General features: G+C 41.7%; 3 protein-coding genes across 4 annotated transcripts in view; 2 read left to right on the forward strand and 1 right to left on the reverse strand.

Moving 5' to 3' along the window:
• The window catches only part of LOC307040153 (uncharacterized protein), a 161292-nt gene that overhangs the window by 22387 nt on the left and 118299 nt on the right, over positions 1-20606 (reverse strand). The gene's annotated exons all lie outside the window — the stretch shown is intronic.
• Positions 5949-9622, forward strand: LOC307040134 (E3 ubiquitin-protein ligase TRIM21-like). Its single transcript, XM_079682714.1, has 2 exons — positions 5949-6591; positions 7554-9622. Exon 2 carries the CDS (start codon positions 7563-7565, stop codon positions 9204-9206), a length of 1644 nt encoding a protein of 547 aa, XP_079538840.1. The 5' UTR covers positions 5949-6591; positions 7554-7562; the 3' UTR covers positions 9207-9622.
• On the forward strand, positions 15383-19115 carry LOC307040129 (E3 ubiquitin-protein ligase TRIM21-like). The gene is made up of 2 exons (XM_079682709.1): positions 15383-16081; positions 17044-19115. Exon 2 carries the CDS (start codon positions 17053-17055, stop codon positions 18697-18699), a length of 1647 nt encoding a protein of 548 aa, XP_079538835.1. The 5' UTR covers positions 15383-16081; positions 17044-17052; the 3' UTR covers positions 18700-19115.

The following is a 20606-nucleotide window of genomic DNA, read 5'->3' on the forward strand; positions in this document are numbered from 1 at the left end:
CGGCAGCAGCGCCACTTACAGGCCTGACATATGTACTACATCGTTTCCAGCATTTCCAGCGGTCTAGTGTGAACGAACACGTTAATGAATCGAATGCGTGTGAACGGAAGCCTTTTTTGCGCTTGCGTATGCGTTTTACCGTATGCGTCCTCGTGGGGCCGGGATCTAACCCAAACTATATCCGGTCACAGAGATCTGCTATTTTAAAGTAAAGTCAACACATATAGACCCTAATTATAGTCTATATTAAGAACGAGAAAAGTCTTAACATATATATCCTTTTTTGTAAACATATGACAAATGTGTGAGGGTGATGACGTCAGAGCATCGTCCTATGTGCCAGGGCTTAGCCCCGGACAGCCCCAGCCCAATTTAACCCCTGGGTATTTGTGAGGGAGCTCCTATATGGCATTACCCCGCTCAAGCTCACCAAAGTTTAACATATTTCAAAATGTTGTCAATTGTTTTGTTTATTGGTCAAATACTGGTTTCTAATGGTTTCTGAGGAGTTTTACTGGAATGAAAGAGCACAGAGCACAGAAGCAACCAAGCAGCATACTGCATTAAACCTGACCTTCACAGAGAGGTTGAAGTTCATGTGGAGAGGAGGCTTCAGTAGTCTGTCTGCACTCGGTTTAGTTTTGCTATCTTACAATCAATATAGTCAATGTGAGGTAAAGTGTGTTGCCAATGTAACCAGTTAGAACTCAAAGTTGCGATGAGGTCTTAAAATGTATTGAGAGGGTCTTAAAAAAGGTCTTAAAAGGGATTAAATTTGACCTCAGGATTTCTGCATATACCCTGTAGTACAGCAGCTCCCGCAACAATATCGGGGGACCTCCGGGCGATGTTTGGAGCTACGTCAACCCTAAGAGGTGCTGTGGACGCTAAATACCGTAGCAAAACACCAACCATACAACAGCAACGATGGCATAGGAGAGCTTTTTAAAATCATGTTCCCGGATTCGGATATTGCGAAAACGTTCACAAGCAGTGATGACAAAACGACACATCACCAAATTTGGCTTGGCGCCGCACATCAAGAGAGACCTCGTCTCTCAAATAAACAACGGTCCGTTCGTTCTGATGTTCGATGAAAGTTTGAACCAAACGACCAAAAACAAGCAGCTGGACCTGCACGTACGTTTCTGGGAGGAGGAGCAAGTTCATTCGCGGTACCTGGGTTCCCAGTTTATGGGACATGCAACAGCGAAGGACTTGCTGGAACAGGTCAAAGTAAGTAATCATTTGACAATTAAATGTTTATATACATGTAGTAAGTATTAGACTCACATTCGTAGATATCTTTCATTAGCAATGCTGGGTGATCTGTTATGTTGCAAACAGTTGCATATTAGGACGGATACAGGAAATATTCCTGCCCACAGCAATAACTCTCTAGAACAACTCTATGCAATAAATCTCTATAACAACTCTATGCAATAACTCTCTATAACAACTCTATGCAATAACTCTCTATAACAACTCTATGCAATAACTCTCTATAACGACTCTATGCAATAACTCTCTATAACAACTCTATGCAATAACTCTCTATAACAACTCTATGCAATAAATCTCTATAACAACTCTATGCAATAACTCTCTATAACAACTCTATGCAATAACTCTCTATAACGACTCTATGCAATAACTCTCTATAACGACTCTATGCAATAACTCTCTATAACAACTCTATGCAATAACTCTCTATAACAAACCACCTCTGGCTGGCAGAGAAGTCTGCTCCAAAGTTTCTCTTGGAATAAAACTGTACATTTATATTTTCAGTTTCATATTCCTGCCAATGCCATGTCTTTTATGCTGCAACACAAACATTTCCCAAATTGGGATTATTTTTTTTTAAGATAAAGTACTATCTTGTATTATATTGAACACCAACAATGTAAGTTAGCCTACTATTCCCATTGCTTATCAACACAATACTAGATACAATAGCATACATAACAATAAACTCGCACAACTTAATTCAAACAAGTGTAAAGGTTCAAGTTTATTTGTATAGCCTAACATACTGAGATATATGATTAAGTGGTTCAGTTTTATTTCTCAGGAGTGTGTAGACCAACTTGAACTGAGGAGCCTGGTGTCCATCTCAATGGAAACTGGAAGTTATTCAAACTTCTCCAGCGAGAGCATGCGGAACAGTATGGTGGTGCTTAGCTTGTTGTCGTGGGGAGCTGTGGACTCCACACAATGCTTTCAAACGTGGCTTCACCGTGTAGCAGCTGGACAAGCTGCTGAGGGCAATGTCGTTCTGTGGTCACCGCTGGGTTGAAAATCTGCCTGTGGTGGAGAGGGCTCTTGCGGTCTGGCCATCTCTGCTCCAGCACATGGATGCAGTGAGAACCAAGAAGCTCCCAAACCCTGGAACAGCATCCTTCAACACCATCGCAGCAGCCCTGAAGGACCTGCTCATCTTGGCCAAACTGCAGTACTACATGGCTCTTGCCAGGACCTTCAATCCCTTTTTGAAGAAGTACCAAACAGACGAGCCAGTGATGCCATTCCTCGGCAAAGACTTGGCTGAGTTGATCAAGGTAATGATTTATACGTTTCTTAAATGAGCTATGTAGATGTCCTAGAGAAACACTAGTCACTGTATGATAAATGTGGATTCAGGGGACTTGCATTTATTGTTTTGTTTCTGTTGACAGTCTACTAAGACGCTTTACTAAGAGAGAGCTCCTTCAGGACATCACAACACTGCAGCTGACCAGACTAGATGTTGCAGACAAGAACAACTGGCTCCATCCACAGGACATTGACATCGACTTAGGTGATGAGTCAATCCTCAAGGTAGTGTGATAATATGAGAAGATCATTTTTCAAATTATGGTCAGGATCAGTGGCGTTTTTATATGTACAAAAGTGGTGGGGCACAACACACTTGGGTTTATATATAAGCTTCTGCAGTGAGGCTCATGGCTGGTGAGGCTCTGACTCTTCAGGTTTACAAATATTATATTTTGACCCAAATCAAAATATAACATTATTTTCAAAAGCTTTTTTTAGTCTGATGCTTCGATTAATTTTAAACAGACAGTTCAACAAAAGGATACCCAACAAATGTAATTTGATCATTTAAATATTGAATTGTTCTCTCTTAGTAAGATCCCATTTTCAATAAAATTGCGGTCTTACCTTGACTTGAAGATGAAGTCCATTTGGCTATCCTTCTGGACAAACATCTATTACTTTTTTGTAAAAGTCCTCCTTATCTTCTTATAGTTTCAAAAGTCTATCATAAATCTAGTCGATAGATTTATGATTCCAAAATTATAAAAGTAGGGTAGACATGTTGATATTATCCGGCTGAACAAAACCTGCATTTATCTAACAGGTACGTTTCCAACAGATCTTATTTGGAGCTATTTTCTAAAATCCTATGGAGAAATCTCATTGCTATTTGTGGAGGGAACCCATGCGCAGCTTACTTCCTGGTTTTAGGACGCGTCTCTCTCCTCCTCTTCACACACCACACTTTTCGCAGCACACGTACTTACAGCCAATGAGAGGGAGGGCAGGATCGGGTTTTGTCCCACATGGCTCTAAACAGCTCAATAGGCACACACTGTAGACACTAATTAGAAGAACACAGACTAAAACAGCAATGTACAGACGAATCAGATGATTAAACATGATCTTAAAATATATTTTATATATATATATATATATTTTTTTGGTAATCATTATTTGTAATACTTTCTGCTGACACTAGGTGGGGCTGTGCCCCACTTGCCCCTAATGACCAGTCGCCACTGGTCAGGATGCAAGCAGCAAGTGTAATTTAGTTCTATGTACTATTTAGGCCTACAGCTTATTATTGGCTTATTATCCCCCCCCTCTCCAGAGCACCAAAGGTGTAGAGCTCACGGTCCTTGAGTTTAGGAGGGACTGCATGCAGGGATCGTCAAATATCGTCAGAAAAGTGCAGGAGAAGAGCCCTCTCAAATATCCAACAGTTAGGCCGATGGCATGTCTGGACCCCTCTGTCCTGTACAGAGACCCAGACAGATGCAAGAGACGGATCAAATGTCTTGTTCAGAGGTTTCTGCAGGACAAACAGCGGACAGGAGGAGTTTCTGCTGGGAGGAAAAGTTCTGGCATAAGTTGACAAATTGTACACTATTGTAACCAGATGCAGTTTCAGTTTTGTTCACCATTATAACCAGAATAGGTCTGATTGTTGATATAATGATTTATGAATATATTATTCTCCACTTTTCTCTTTCATCAGCTTTGTTATAGGTGATGTCATTCTTCAACAGTTTGAGGCCTTCCTGTCCCTTGAGAGCAGAAGTGAGGAGTTTCTCTCTCCAGCCCATGCAAAAGAGGCTGGACATCTTCTTGCGTGATTTCCTCGGCAACACCTATCCTGAGCTCTGGGCTTTTTGCCAAAAGCTGCTCATCTTGCCCCATGGTCAGCCTCTGTGGAGAGGGGCTTTTCTGTGAACAAGGAAGTGGAGACCTACAATATGCAGCAGGACACTTGTTGCGCAGAGGCTTGTGTGTGACTACTCGACACGGAGGTGTTACGCAGGTCCCACTCACCAGGCAGCTCCTGAATTCTGTGTCATCAGCCAGGTCCAGGTACCGTATCCACCTCGATCAAGAGAGAAGGAAGAAGGAGTCGGAAGAGAAAGGCTGAAGAGGACCACCTGGAGGAACTCAAGCGGAGAAAGAAAAGCATCCTAGAGGTGTCTGAAGGTCTGGCCAGAGATGCAGACAGGTTTGCAGAAGAGGCTGAGGGCAAGGCTGGCAGCAAGATGGCTATGCTCATCTCCAAGTCAAACCTTCTGAGGAGGGGCTTCAAGGAGAAGTTGGCTGAGCTTGAAATCATCGAAAAAGAGATTGTAGCCAAGGGAGCAGAGCTCAGAAAATAGCTCATGACACACACACACACACACACACACACACACACACACACACACACACACACACACACACACACACACACACACACACACACACACACACACACACACACACACACACACACACACACACACACACACACACACACACACACACACACACACACACACACACACACACACACACTTTCACGGTTAGGGAGTTCTTTTTTGTTCTGTTATGCTTTATGTGTTATGTTCAGACATCGTTCTTATGTTGAACATGATTAAATGTACTTTGTAAGTAATTATGGGACGTGCTTCTTCTTTCGTAGCAATCTTCCTTCATACTTTCTTGACGTGAAATAGGTCTTAAATTCTATTCAAAGTGGTCTTAAAAAGTCTTACATTTGAGTTGGTGAAACCTGCAGGAACGCTGGTGTGTGTGTCGTAAAAAACACAACTCTCTGCGCGCAGATACTGTGAGAATCACGGATTACATTTATTTTATTTTGTCTCTGTGAACTTCGTACTTAACAGTTTTGAACAAAACATATCCTGGTGTACCAATCTTTGTGCATGTGACGATTCTTGCACGTTCAATAGTTAAATGCAAATGTATTTTTCCATTATTGTTTTGTTTAATCTATAGAACACCAGACTTCTTTCACTTGTAAGGACATCCTGCCATTTGCTACTGGTGCCGATTTAGTGCCCCCCCCCCTTGGATTTCCACAACAACCCGAGATCCAATTCTATGAGCTGGAGACCGGGCTCTGTCGTTACCCATATACCTCAACCTGTTCGCTAACACTGTTCCTGCCACGAGGGATCTCAACAGAGGAAGAGATGTGGAATCTGATGATCAATTCTGTTTTCGGTTCTCTGGGCTTTGGGAAATTGTAGTTTTGTAAAGAGCTTATAATACATAACACCATTACTATTTAACTTGTCAGTGTGGTTTGTCATTCATTGACACAATTTACAATAATTTGGTTTTATTAGCAAGGTTAAAAACATGGCAGACTTCACAATATAACTTTATGTTAAAGACATGGGTGATGTGGTTCAGTTCAAGTTCTACAGCAAAGTACTTGAAAGCTACAATTCGAGGAAGTTGAACATCAAAAAAATATAACTGAACAGAATCAACATCAGTTAATCTGACACAGAGCTGTAGTTATTTTACATCTAAGTCCAAAACCCCCAAAACTAGAGATGAATACAAATTAATCTGGTTCTAATATAAACTAAGACTGACCTGAATGTGAGTCAACAATCACGTGTCAGTTCCCTCCAATAAAAACCCTTATCAAACAGTCTGTTCAGGGAGGAGGAAGTGTTTCACCAGCTGCTCTTAAACAGGGATCATAACACACAGCCTGTAAAACTGTTGTGAAATAAAGCGGAAGGAGGAATGCATTGATAAAATATTCCTACTTATGCTCAATACACTGTTTGAAAGCCTCTTGGATCAGTTGTAAAATGCATCATCACAAAGTAAAATAACAAGTCTCAACAGTTCTTCCTCCACTCCCACTTGGCAAACAGCCACTGAGACGTGGGACCACACGGGAAGAGAAGAGTTTCAATTTCCCAGAAATGAAAGCTGAAGTTTGTCGGAGCAACAGCAGAGCAGCAGTGTCTCTGTTTCTCTGAAGAAACACTCGGCTCAGTAGCTCTTTTCAACACAGCAGGATCTCTGCAAACTCTGGTGAGTGCACTACAGACACATCACTTAATATTTAGTCACAGTAGGATTAAAATCAGAATCTGACTGTATTACATCCATTTGACCAGATAAAGAATATTATACGTTATAAATGTGTCAGTTGAGATATTAGCAACAGCCAAAAATACAATGTAAACTCTGGGTAAGGAAGGTTAGACAGAATGCAGCCAAAGCTAGCATTAGCTTATACTTATTTTCATATTTCCTGTATTTGAAAACATCTTTATAAATGACTGTATTAAACAAAGTAGTATCTAAGTATTAGATTTGTTCTGGACTGTCCAAAGCAAGGTATCTGGTGTTATGTTACACGTTTTTGGAATTACTTATAAAAAGCATGACATTTACACATTTCTTCTTATATGATTGTGACACACTGTGGTGAGCAGCCTTGAGCTTTGAACCCTTCTTTCTCAGCCGCACTGTTTCTGTAATAACTGCTCTCGGCCTTTATACAGCTGATAACTTTACTGTTAACTATTAACTTCAGTGATGCTCAGCAAGGAGGATTCACTCCTCTGTTCAACAATGGCAAAATCCCCCAAAATGAATAGAGCTTGCACATTGTGTTTTTTAGAGTTTAAACTAAATGCTGCTATGATTTTCCAGATTGTATTTATAATATTAACAAGTGACTTTTTTGAAAAACAATGTTTTTGGTTGTTTGTTCGACGTCTACAACATCTGAACTGCACGTTTGAGCCATCTTTAACCCCCTGGTAGATAGAGCTGATTCATGCTAATAACATAACTTATGCTAATTGTGCAAATTGCCCGAAAAGTTAGCATCCTGCAGTCTCTATGTGCTGGGGACCTTTACTATACATTTCTAACATTAGACGTTGGGCTTGTTAATATTTTCACGTTCGTAATAGGACTCAAATAGACATGGCAAATAAACAATATGTCATTAAGTTGTGTTTCTTCACACGTTTTGTCCTCAGAGTTTAGACATGTCTGCTGCCAGCTGTCTACTGACCGAAGATCAGTTTCTGTGCTCCATCTGTCTGGATGTGTTCACTGATCCAGTCACCACACCATGTGGACACAACTTCTGTAAAGCCTGCATCTCTGAACACTGGGATAGAAATGTCCCGAGTCAGTGTCCCAACTGTAAAGAAGTTTTCAACATAAGGCCTGAGCTGCGGGTCAACACTTTCATCTCTGAGATGGCTGCTCAGTTCAGAGAGTCAGCTCAACAGAAAGCCAGCAGCAGCAGCTCAGAGCAACAAGTTGTCAAACTAGCAGAAGTTCCCTGTGACGCCTGCACTGGAACCAGACTGAAGGCCCTGAAGTCCTGCCTGGTGTGTCTGGAGTCCTACTGTGAGACTCACCTGGAGCCTCACCTGACAAGAGCAGGCCTGAAGAAACATCAGCTGATCCACCCAGAGGAGAACCTGGAAGGCAGGATGTGTGTGAAGCACGATAAACTGCTGGAGCTGTTCTGTCAGACCGACCAGGTGTGTGTCTGCCGGCACTGCACCTATTCAGAGCACAAGACACATGATGTAGTTCCTCTGAAAGAAGGATATGAAGGAAAGAAGGCTGAGCTGGGGAAGACAGAGGCTGAAATTCAGCTGATGATCCAGAAGAGACGACTGAAGATTCAGGAGATGAACCGCTCAGTGGAGCTCAGTAAGGAAGGAGCAGACAGAGAGATAGCAGATGGTGTTCAGGTCTTCACCGCTCTGAAGGAGTCTGTTGAGAGAAGCCAGGCCGAGCTCATGGACACCATCAAAGAGAAGCAGAGAGAGACAGAGGAACAGGCTGAAGGCTTCATCAAAGAGCTGGAACAGGAAGTCTCTGAGCTGAAGAAGAGAAGCTCTGAGGTGGAGCAGCTCTCACGCTCTGAAGACCAGCTCCACCTCCTCCAAAGCTTCACGTCCCTGAACGCTGCTCCACCCACCAAGAACTGGACAGAAGTCAGGGTCCGTCCACCTTCATATGAGGGGACTGTGAGGAGAGCTGTGACTCAGCTGGGGGAGACGCTCAGGAAACAGATGAAGGAGCTGCTCGAGGTGGAGCTGAAGAGGGTCCAGCAGTCTGAGGTGGAGGTGACTCTTGATCCTGATACAGCACATCCCAGACTCATTCTGTCTGATGATGGAAAACAAGTCAAACATGGTGATGTGAAGAAGAATCTCCCAAACAATCCAGAGAGATTTGATTTGGGTTCTTGTGTTTTAGCAAAGCAGAGTTTCTCTTCAGGAAGATTTTATTACGAGGTTCAGGTTAAAGGGAAGATTCAGTGGACTCTAGGAGTGGTCAGAGAGTCGATCAACAGGAAGGGAATCATCACACTGACTCCTCAGAAAGGTTACTGGACGATAGTGTTGAGGAATGAAAATGAGTACACAGCTCGTGCTAGTCCCCGAGTCCGTCTCTCTCTGGAGTCTCAGCCTAAGAAGGTGGGGATGTTTGTGGATTATGAGGAGGGTCTGGTCTCCTTTTATGATGTTGATGCTGCAGCTCTGATCTACTCCTTCACTGGCTGCTGCTTCAAAGAGAAACTCTACCCATTCTTTAGTCCTTATAAGAACAATGGTGGTAAAAACTCTGCCCCTCTGATCATCTCTCCTGTCAAACACACTGAGTAGAACAACCCTTTGATTTGAAATCAGGTTCAATATCATTTAATGTTAGAAATAAATGTGTTTTATGGGATGGGCGTTGTTTATACTTTATTATCAGTTTGTGATCAATGCATTTTTTTCTTTAAATGTTTTCGTTGCTACTAAAACAGCAAACCAATTTGACTACAGATATTGAAACGATCTGATGAATTCTAAAAACTCTATAACCTGCCTTTGAAATCATCTAGAGAGCAACACATTCAAAATGAGAAGCTTTTGTACTTTCCATGTCTTGATGCTAAATCTATCACTTGTATTGTGTAATCATAGATTATATAGGAAATGTTGCATATTAGCTCACACAACTGAAGACCATTTTATGAATAAGTCTCAAAAATAATAATTATCTCTTTTCTTTGGAATAAACAAAGTCAAATTAATGTCTGATGATTTTTGTTTTGTTTTTGCTTGTTGTGTAAAAAAAAGAGAAAAAAACAGCTGATTTTATTAAAACGGCACCAAATAATATGAAGAAGAACACCATGAGCTGTTCTCAGATGAGCTGAACATACCTCTTCACAGAGATAGTGTAGTAGGAAGTAGAGATGTCCCGATCTGATCACGTGTTCGGGGATCGGAGCCGATCACGTGATTTTCAAAGGATCGGAATCGGGAGGAAAAAAATCGGGGATCGGGATTTTTTACATTTTGTATTCAATGTTACAAAACAAAAATGACCATGTTCAAGTCTTAAAGTCATCCTGAGGCCTTAGTTTTGGTTTCAAATGACAGAACATCATGTATGTGTTGCTTCTTTGGGGCTTGTTCTCATAGACCTGGTTATTTCTCTCAAATCTGGCAACAGAGTGGGCGCATTGTCTAATTGTAGCAGTAAGCTAACGAGTACTGATAAGCTTTATTTTGTTTTGATCCAATGCTGCACAACTGAATTGATCCAATGCTGCTGTGAAAGAAAGAAGCTATATCCACGTTGGATAGAATATCCAATTTAAATTAAAAAATAACCTTAAGGGACAACTTGAATGCTTTTTTTTCTCTTAATGCATTGCATAAAGATCGGATCGGGAAAAATCGGTATCGGGAAATTGTCAAAATCAAATGATCGGAATCGGATTGGGAGCAAAAAAAGGTGATCGGGACATCCCTCGAAGCTACCCATCTTCCTGAACCAAAGGATTGTGAAGGAGCAAAAGGTTATCTTCAATTTGCCAATGTGGAGGGCGGGGTTCAGAGTCGTGAGGGATTTAGTTTATGAGTATGTTCCGGGTTTTATGAGGGCACAGGTGATGGTGGGTGAGGGTAGAGGGAGGGATTGATTAATGGGGTTAGGGACAGCAGAGAATATATTAGACAGTAGAAAGGAGGGAATAATAGTAATTTAGTGATAAGTATGTTTGATAGTGAGGTGAAGAAAAAATGTGATGTAGGGTGGGAGTGGAGAGTTGTATGCATGAATTTGTTGAATGCAGTAAATTAAGGGTGTTTCTGTCAAAATAAAAGAAATGATCGGTGGATGTTGGAATGAAAGGTTGATAAAGTGTTTGGTATGAATGGGAAAATGAGTGAGTGCAATGTTGGTCTCCTGAATTTTTGTTTAAGTCATGCGGTTACATTAAGGAGAAATATTGCACATTATGAAGGGAGGATGGAAGAAGTATGGGACAAAATGAAAAGGACGATAGAGACATTGGACTGTTGTTCCTGTACATGTATGGAAAAGGAGGTTTTTGTGGAGGATCATGTGGAAGGTTGCTCATTGATTGAAATTAATGTTGGAAAGCTAAGATTTAATTTTGAAATATGTTGATGATTGTGTGATGTTTTGTAATGTTTTCCCTATACTGTTAGGAGTTAGGATTACTGGGATGTGAATCCATTTATTTTCTTCTTTTTGTTTGATCTGTTTTGTTTTGGCTTGAATGTAAGGCCATGGAGTCTCTCTCTTTGAGGGCTCTTTTATATGAACTATGTTATAAAAATGTAGATTATTAAGATTAAGATATTAAAAAGAATCACGTCCAATCTCGGAAGCTAAGCAGGGCCGGGCCGGGTCGATACTTGGATGGGAGACTGTCTGGGAATACCCGGTGCTGTAAGCTTTTTTTTAAATCCAGGACAAAGACCAGTAAATACACCTCTGTTTGGCCGCTCCAAGACCCCCAAAGGACGGACTAAAGACCTCCAGCATGTGTCCCCTAACATGTGCACTTATTTCCTTCGTCCCCTTGTGTCCAATGTAGCGTTAGATAGTACAGGGTGTCCTCGGGGTCTTAAAAAGTATTAAAAGTTGATAAATCAATTTAGCGAAAATTAAGGCTATTAAAAAGTATTAAAAAGTATTAAACGGCATTTTCCAAGGTATTAAGAAGGTCCACAGCAACGACAACATGAAACACCCTTTAATTTACTGAAACGACATGTCGGGAAACCCCCCAAGGCGGCCCCATGCATAGCGCGTAAAATGCTGCTTATTATTTTAAGTTTCGTTGCCTTGCTCCGCTCTGTGTGTGGGGGGGACTAAACGACTACGGTAACGGGGTCCCAAGGTGGGTACACCGGCATACGCAACGCTCTGGGGGTCCAACGGCTCCGTGTGTAAGCCCTATATGATCATTTTCTGATAACGATGAAATAGCCCGCCTCCCTCTCCCCACGTCTCCTGCTGCTGCTGGGCTGTCAGAAGAGGGGGAGAAAAAGAGGCAGGCACCGTTTATTAAATATTATTATATTATTATACAGAGAACAGAGTCGTTATCAATTTGTTTTAAAGCTCAATAAATAACAAAGAAGACCTCTGACCGGCACTTTTCTAATTTTGTACGGAAGATTTAAACTTTAACGGACATGTTGACCGGCAGAACATTTTTTTTACGGAAACTCTGCCCCATGGTCCCCTCGTTCCTTGGAAGAGGCGGAGAGGTGGGTGTTTTTCATCTGCTGGTGGACTACCTGAGAGATATACAGCAGGAGAACACGCCGTCCACAGCAGAGAATAAACAGAAGGGCAACCATGGCAACCATGCTCCGGGGTCTTCTTCGCTGCTTTTGGTGTATTTCGGGCGGCAGCAGCGCCACTTACAGGCCTGACATATGTACTACATCATTTCCAGCATTTCCAGCGGTCTAGTGTGAACGGACACATTAATGAATCGAATGCGTGTGAACGGAAGCCTTTTTTCCGCTTGCGTATGCGTTTTACCGTATGCGTCCTCGTGGGGCCGGGGTCTAAGCCAAACTATATCCGGTCACAGAGATCTGCTATTTTAAAGTAAAGTCAACACATATCGACCCTAATATAGTCTCTATTAAGAACGAGAAAAGTCTTAACATATATATCCTTTTTTGTAAACATATGACAAATGTGTGAGGGTGATGACGTCAGAGCATCGTCCTATGTGCCAGGGCTTAGCCCCGGATAGCCCCAGCCCAATTTAACCCCTGGGTATTTGTGAGGGAGCTCCAATATGGCATTACCCCGCTGAAGCTCACCGAAGTTTAACATATTTCATAGTTCAAAGTTTTGTCAATTGTTTTGTTTATTGGTCAAATACTGGTTTCTAATGGTTTCTGAGGAGTTTTACTGGAATGAAAGAGCACAGAGTACAGAAGCAACAAAGGAGCATACTGCATTAAACCTGACCTTCACAGAGAGGTTGAAGTTCATGTGGAGAGGAGTCTGTCTGCACTCTGTTTAGTTTTGCTATCTTACAATCAATATAGTAAATGTGAGGTAAAGTGTGTTGCCAATGTAACCGGTTAGAACTCAAAGTTGCGATGAGGTCTTAAAATGTATGGAAAGGGTCTTAAAAAAGGTCTTAAAAGGTATTAAATTTGACTTCAGGATTCCTGCATATACCCTGTTACAGCCAATGAGAGGGAGGGCAGGATCGGGTTTTGTCCCACATGGCTCTAAACAGCTCAATAGGCACACACTGTAGACACTAATTAGAAGAACACAGACTAAAACGGCAATGTACAGACGAATCAGATGATTAAACATGATCTTAAAATATATTTTATATATATATATTTTTTGTAATCATTATTTGTAATACTTTCTGCTGACACTAGGTGGGGCTGTGCCCCACTTGCCCCTAATGACCAGTCGCCACTGGTCAGGATGCAAGCAGCAAGTGTAATTTAGTTCTATGTACTATTTACAGCTTATTATTGGCTTATTATCACCCCCCTCTCCAGAGCACCAAAGGTGTAGAGCTCACGGTCCTTGAGTTTAGGAGGGACTGCATGCAGGGATTGTCAAATATCGTCAGAAAAGTGCAGGAGAAGAGCCCTCCCAAATATCCAACAGTTAGGCCGATGGCATGTCTGGACCCCTCTGTCCTGTACAGAGACCCAGACAGATGCAAGAGACGGATCAAATGTCTTGGTCAGAGGTTTCTGCAGGACAAACAGCTGACAGGAGGAGTTTCTGCTGGGAGGAAAAGTTCTGGAATAAGTTGACAAATTGTACACTATTGTAACCAGATGCAGTTTCAGTTTTGTTCACTATTGTAACCAGAATAGGTCTGATTGTTGATATAATGATTTATCAATATATTATTCTCCACTTTTCTCTTTCATCAGCTTTGTTATAGGTGATGTCATTCTTCAACAGTTTGAGGCCTTCCTGTCCCTTGAGAGCAGAAGTGAGGAGTTTCTCTCTCCAGCCCATGCAAAAGAGGCTGGACATCTTCTTGCGTGATTTCCTCGGCAACACCTATCCTGAGCTCTGGGCTTTTTGCCAAAAGCTGCTCATCTTGCCCCATGGTCAGCCTCTGTGGAGAGGGGCTTTTCTGTGAACAAGGAAGTGGAGACCTACAATATGCAGCAGGACACTTTTGTTGCGCAGAGGCTTGTGTGTGACTACTCTACACGGAGGTGTTACGCAGGTCCCACTCACCAGGCAGCTCCTGAATTCTGTGTCATCAGCCAGGTCCAGGTACCGTATCCACCTCGATCAAGAGAGAAGGAAGAAGGAGTTGGAAGAGAAAGGCTGAAGAGGACCACCTGGAGGAACTCAAACGGAGAAAGAAAAGCATCCTAGAGGTGTCTGAAGGTCTGGCCAGAGATGCAGACAGGTTTACAGAAGAGGCTGAGGGCAAGGCTGGCAGCAAGATGGCTATGCTCATCTCCAAGTCAAACCTTCTGAGGAGGGGCTTCAAGGAGAAGTTGACTGAGCTTGAGATCATCGAAAAAGAGATTGTAGTCAAGGGAGCAGAGCTCAGAAAATAGCTCATGACAGACACACACACACACACACACACACACACACACACACACACACACACACACACACACACACACACACACACACACACACACACACACACACACACACACACACACACACACACACTTTCACGGTTAGGGAGTTCTTTTTTGTTCTGTTATGCTATATGTGTTATGTTCAGACATCGTTCTTATGTTGAACATGATTAAATGTACTTTGTAAGTAATTATGGGACATGCTTCTTCTTTCATAGCAATCTTCCTTCATACTTTCTTGACGTGAAATAGGTCTTAAATTCTGTTCAAAGTGGTCTTAAAAAGTCTTACATTTGAGTTGGTGAAACCTGCAGGAACCCTGGTGTGTGTGTTGTAAAAAACACAACTCTCTGCGCGCAGATACTGCGAGAGTCACGGATTACATTTATTTTATTTTGTCTCTATGAACCCTCCAGGGCTCCGTACTTAACAGTTTTGAACAAAACATATCCTGGTGTACCAATCTTTGTGCATGTGACAATTCTTGCACGTTCAATGGTTAAATGCAAATGTATTTTTCCATTATTGTTTTGTTTAATCTATAGAACACCAGACTTCTTTCACTTGTGAGGACGTCCTGCCATTTGCTACTGGTGTCGATTCAGTGCCCCCCCCCCCCCCCCCCCCTGGATTTCCACAACAACCCGAGATCCAATTCTATGAGCTGGAGACCGGGCTCTGTCGTTACCCGTATACCTCAACCTGTTTGCTAACAGTGTTCCTGCCACGAGGGATCTCAACAGAGGAAGAGATGTGGAATCTGATGATCAATTCTGTTTTCGGTTCTTTGGGCTTTGGGAAATTGTAGTTTTGTAAAGAGCTTATAATACATTACACCATTACTATTTAACTTATCAGCGTGGTTTGTCATTCATTGACACAATTTACAATAATTTGGTTTTATTAGCAAGGTTAAAAACATGGCAGACTTCACAATATAACTTTATGTTAAAGACATGGGTGATGTGGTTCAGTTCAAGTTCTATAGCAAAGTACTTGAAAGCTACAATTCGAGGAAGTTGAACATCAAAAAAATATAACTGAACAGAATCAACATCAGTTAATCTGACACAGAGCTGTAGTTCGTTTACATCTAAGTCCAAAACCCCCAAAACTAGAGATGAATACAAATGAATCTGGTTCTAATATAAACTAAGACTGACCTGAATGTGAGTCAACAATCACGTGTCAGTTCCCTCCAATAAAAACCCTTATCAGTCTGTTCAGGGAGGAGGAAGTGTTTCACCAGCTGCTCTTAAACAGGGATCATAACACACAGCCTGTAAAACTGTTGTGAAATAAAGCGGAAGGAGGAATGCATTGATAAAATATTCCTACTTGTGCTCAATACACTGTTTGAAAAGCCTTTTGGATCAGTTGTAAATAGCATCGTCACAAAGTTAAATAACAAGTCTCAACAGTTCTTCCTCCACTCCCTCTTGGCAAACAGCCACTGAGACGTGGGACCACACGGGAAGAGAAGAGTTTCAATTTCCCAGAAATGAAAGCTGAAGTTTGTCGGAGCAACAGCAGAGCAGCAGTGTCTCTGTTTCTCTGAAGACACACTCGACTCAGTAGCTCTTTTCAACTCAGCAGGATCTCTGCAAACTCTGGTGAGTGCACTACAGACACATCACTTAATATTTAGTCAAAGTTAGATTAAAATCAGAATCTGACTGTATTACATCCATTTGACCAGATAAAGAATATTATACAATAGAAATGTGTCAGTTGAGATATTAGCAACATCCAAAAATACAATGTAAACTCTGGGTAAGGAAGATTAGACAGAATACAGCCAAAGCTAGCATTAGCTTAAACTTATTTTCATATTTCCTGTATTTGAAAACATCTTTATAAATGACTGTATTAAACAAAGTAGTATCTAAATATTAGATTTGTTCTGGACTGTCCAAAGCAAGGTATCTGGTGTTATGTTACACGTTTTTGGAATTACTTATAAAAAGCATGACATTTACACATTTCTTCTTATATAATTGTGACACACTGTGGTGAGCAGCCTTGAGCTTTGAACCCTTCTTTCTCAGCCGCACTGTTTCTGTAATAACTGCTCTCGGCCTTTATACAGCTGATAACTTTACTGTAAACTATTAACTTCAGTGATGCTCAGCAAGGAGGATTCACTCCTCTGTTCAACAATGGCAAAATCCCCCAAAATGAATAGAGCTTGCACATTGTGTTTTTTAGAGTTTAAACTAAATGCTGCTATGATTTTCCAGATTTGATTTATAATATTAACAAGTGACTTTTTTGAAAAACAATGTTTTTGGTTGTTTGTTCTACGTCTACAACATCTGAACTGCCCGTTTGAGCCATCTTTAACCCCCTGGTAGATAGAGCTGATTCATGCTAATAACATAACTTATGCTAATTGTGCAAATTGCCCGAAAAGTTAGCATCCTGCAGTCTCTATGTGCTGGGGAACTTTACTATACATTTCTAACATTAGACGTTGGGCTTGTTAACATTTTCACGTTCGTAATAGGACTCAAATAGACATGGCAAATAAACAATATGTCATTAAGTTGTGTTTCTTCTCACGTTTTGTCCTCAGAGTTTAGACATGTCTGCTGCCAGCTGTCTACTGACCGAAGATCAGTTTCTGTGCTCCATCTGTCTGGATGTGTTCACTGATCCAGTCAGCACACCATGTGGACACAACTTCTGTAAAGCCTGCATCTCTGAACACTGGGATAGAAATGTCCCGAGTCAATGTCTCAACTGTAAAGAAGTTTTCAACAGAAGGCCTGAGCTGCGGGTCAACACTTTCATCTCTGAGATGGCTGCTCAGTTCAGACAGTCAGCTCAACAGAAAGCCAGCAGCAGCAGCTCAGAGCAACACGTTGTCAAACCAGGAGAAGTTCCCTGTGACGCCTGCACTGGAACCAGACTGAAGGCCCTGAAGTCCTGCCTGGTGTGTCTGGTGTCCTACTGTGAGACTCACCTGGAGCCTCACCTGACAAGAGCAGGCCTGAAGAAACATCAGCTGATCGACCCTGTGGAGAACCTGGAAGGCAGGATGTGTGTGAAGCACGATAAACTGCTGGAGCTGTTCTGTAAGACCGACCAGGTGTGTGTCTGCCTGCACTGCACCTATTCAGAGCACAAGACACATGATGTTGTTCCTCTGAAAGAAGGATATGAAGGAAAGAAGGCTGAGCTGGGGAAGACAGAGGCTGAAATTCAGCAGATGATTCAGAAGAGACGACTGAAGATTCAGGAGATGAACCGCTCAGTGGAGCTCAGTAAGGAAGGAGCAGACAGAGAGATAGCAGATGGTGTTCAGGTCTTCACCGCTCTGAAGGAGTCTGTTGAGAGAAGCCAGGCCGAGCTCATGGACACCATCAAAGAGAAGCAGAGAGAGGCAGAGGAACAGGCTGAAGGCTTCATCAAAGAGCTGGAACAGGAAGTCTCTGAGCTGAAGAAGAGAAGCTCTGAGGTGGAGCAGCTCTCACGCTCTGAAGACCAGCTCCACCTCCTCCAAAGCTTCACGTCCCTGAACGCTGCTCCACCCACCAAGAACTGGACAGAAGTCAGGGTCCGTCCACCTTCATATGAGGGGACTGTGATGAGAGCTGTGACTCAGCTGGAGGAGACGCTCAGGAAACTGATGAAGAAGCTGCTCTCTGAGGTGGAGCTGAAGAGGGTCCAGCAGTCTGAGGTGGAGGTGACTCTTGATCCTGATACAGCATATCCCAGACTCATCCTGTCTGTTGATGGAAAACAAGTTAAACATGTTGATGTGAGGAAGAATCTCCCAGACAATCCAGAGAGATTTGATACTTGTACTTGTGTCTTAGCAAAGCAGAGTTTCTCTTCAGGAAGATTTTATTGCGAGGTTCAGGTTAAAGGGAAGACAGCCTGGGATTTAGGAGTGGCCAGAGAGTCGATCAACAGGAAGAGAATCATCACACTGACTCCTCAGAAAGGTTACTGGACGATATGGTTGAGGAATGGAAATGAGTACTCAGCTCTTGCTGGTCCTCCAGTCCGTCTCTCTCTGAAGTCTCAGCCTGAGAAGGTGGGGGTGTTTGTGGATTATGAGGAGGGTCTGGTCTCCTTTTATGATGTTGATGCTGCAGCTCTGATCTACTCCTTCACTGGCTGCTGCTTCAAAGAGAAACTCTACCCATTCTTTGGTCCTTGTGACAACGATGGTGGTAAAAACTCTGCCCCTCTGATCATCTCTCCTGTCAATCATACTGAGTAGAACAACCCTTTGATTTGAAATCAGGTTCAATATCATTTAATGTTAGAAATAAATGTGTTTTATGGGATGGGCGTTGTTTATACTTTATTATCAGATTGTGATCAATGCATTTTTTTCTTTAAATGTTTTCGTTGCTACTAAAACAGCAAACCAATTTGACTACAGATATTGAAACGATCTGATGAATTCTAAAAACTCTATAACCTGCCTTTGAAATCATCTAGAGAGCAACACATTCAAAATGAGAAGCTTTTGTACTTTCCATGTCTTGATGCTAAATCTATCACTTGTATTGTGTAATCATAGATTATATAGGAAATGTTGCATATTGGCTCACACAACTGAAGACCATTTTATGAATAAGTCTCAAAAATAATAATTATCTCTTTTCTTTGGAATAAACAAAGTCAAATTAATGTCTGATGATTTTTGTTATGTTTTTGCTTGTTGTGTAAAAAAACGAGGAAAAAAACGCTGATTTTATTAAAACGGCACCAAATAATATGAAGAAGAACACCAAGAGCTGTTCTCAGATGAGCTGAACATACCTCTTCACAGGTGAGTTAGTGTAGTAGGAAGTACAGATGTCCCAATCCGATCACGTGATTTTCAAAAGATCGGAATCGGGAGAAAAAAATCGGGGATCGGGATTTTTTTAATTTTGTATTCAATGTTACAAAACAAAAATGACCATGTTCAAGTCTTAAAGTCATCCTGAGGCCTTAGTTTTGGTTTCAAATGAAACAACATCATGTATGTGTTGCTTCTTTGGAGCTGGTTTTCATAGACCTATCTCTCTCAAATCTGGCAACAGAGTGGGCGCAGTGTCTAATTGTAGCAGTAAGCTAACGAGTACTGAAAGCTTTATTTTGTTTTGATCCAATGCTGCACAACTGAACTGATCCAATGCTGCTGTGAAAGAAAGAAGCTATATCCATGTTGGATAGAATATCCAATTTAAATTAAAAAAAATAACCTTAAGGGACAACTTGAATGCTTTTCTTCTTTTTTTTCTCTTAATGCATTGCATAAAGATCGGATCGGGAAAAATCGGTATCGGCAAATTGCTAAATCAAATGATCGGAATCGGATCGGGAGCAAAAAAAGGTGATCGGGACATCCCTAGTAGGAAGTGTGCCATAATGTTGTCTATAAGGTTTTGGGGTGTGTGAACAGCTGATTTGAACACTGTGCTACATCATGAGGGACATCTGAGGACGACCTTTAGAGGAGTTCATTACAAACTGTGGTCATATGAATACATGCTCTCAATAAATAACTACAGACTGATGCTGAAGATGATAACATTAATACACGAGCACATTGAAATCTAAGTCTGATTGCTCCCACCTATGCCACATTTCCCCAGCACTCGCCTCAATACCAAAGACACAGGTTCATTCATCTTTATTTGTAAATGTCAAAAATATCACGTCTTTTTCATAAGCACTTTTTTCCTAACATGCACTCCAACAAATGCTACACTCTGGTTTCAGACAGAGGGTGAAACCAGATGCTGCAGCACAGGCAGTATGAGAAAAATAAAGAGCTTTTGAACATTAAAGCATGGAGACATGTAGAGACACTACATACTGATATACACCTGAACATCAGCAGGAGAGGACTCTTTAAAGTAGAGACACTACATACTGATATACACCTGAACATCAGCAGGAGAGGACTCTTTAAAGTAGAGACACTACATACTGATATACACCTGAACATCAGCAGGAGAGGACTCTTTAAAGTAGAGACACTACATACTGATATACAGCTGAACATCAGCAAGAGAGGACTCTTTAAAGTAGAGACACTACATACTGATATATACCTGAACATCAGCAGGAGAGGACTCTTTAAACTAGAGACACTACATACTGATATACACCTGAACATCAGCAGGAGAG

The sequence above is a fragment of the Notothenia rossii genome, assembly GCF_949606895.1.
Source record: "Notothenia rossii genome assembly, chromosome: 5".
Classification (NCBI taxonomy): domain Eukaryota; kingdom Metazoa; phylum Chordata; class Actinopteri; order Perciformes; family Nototheniidae; genus Notothenia; species Notothenia rossii.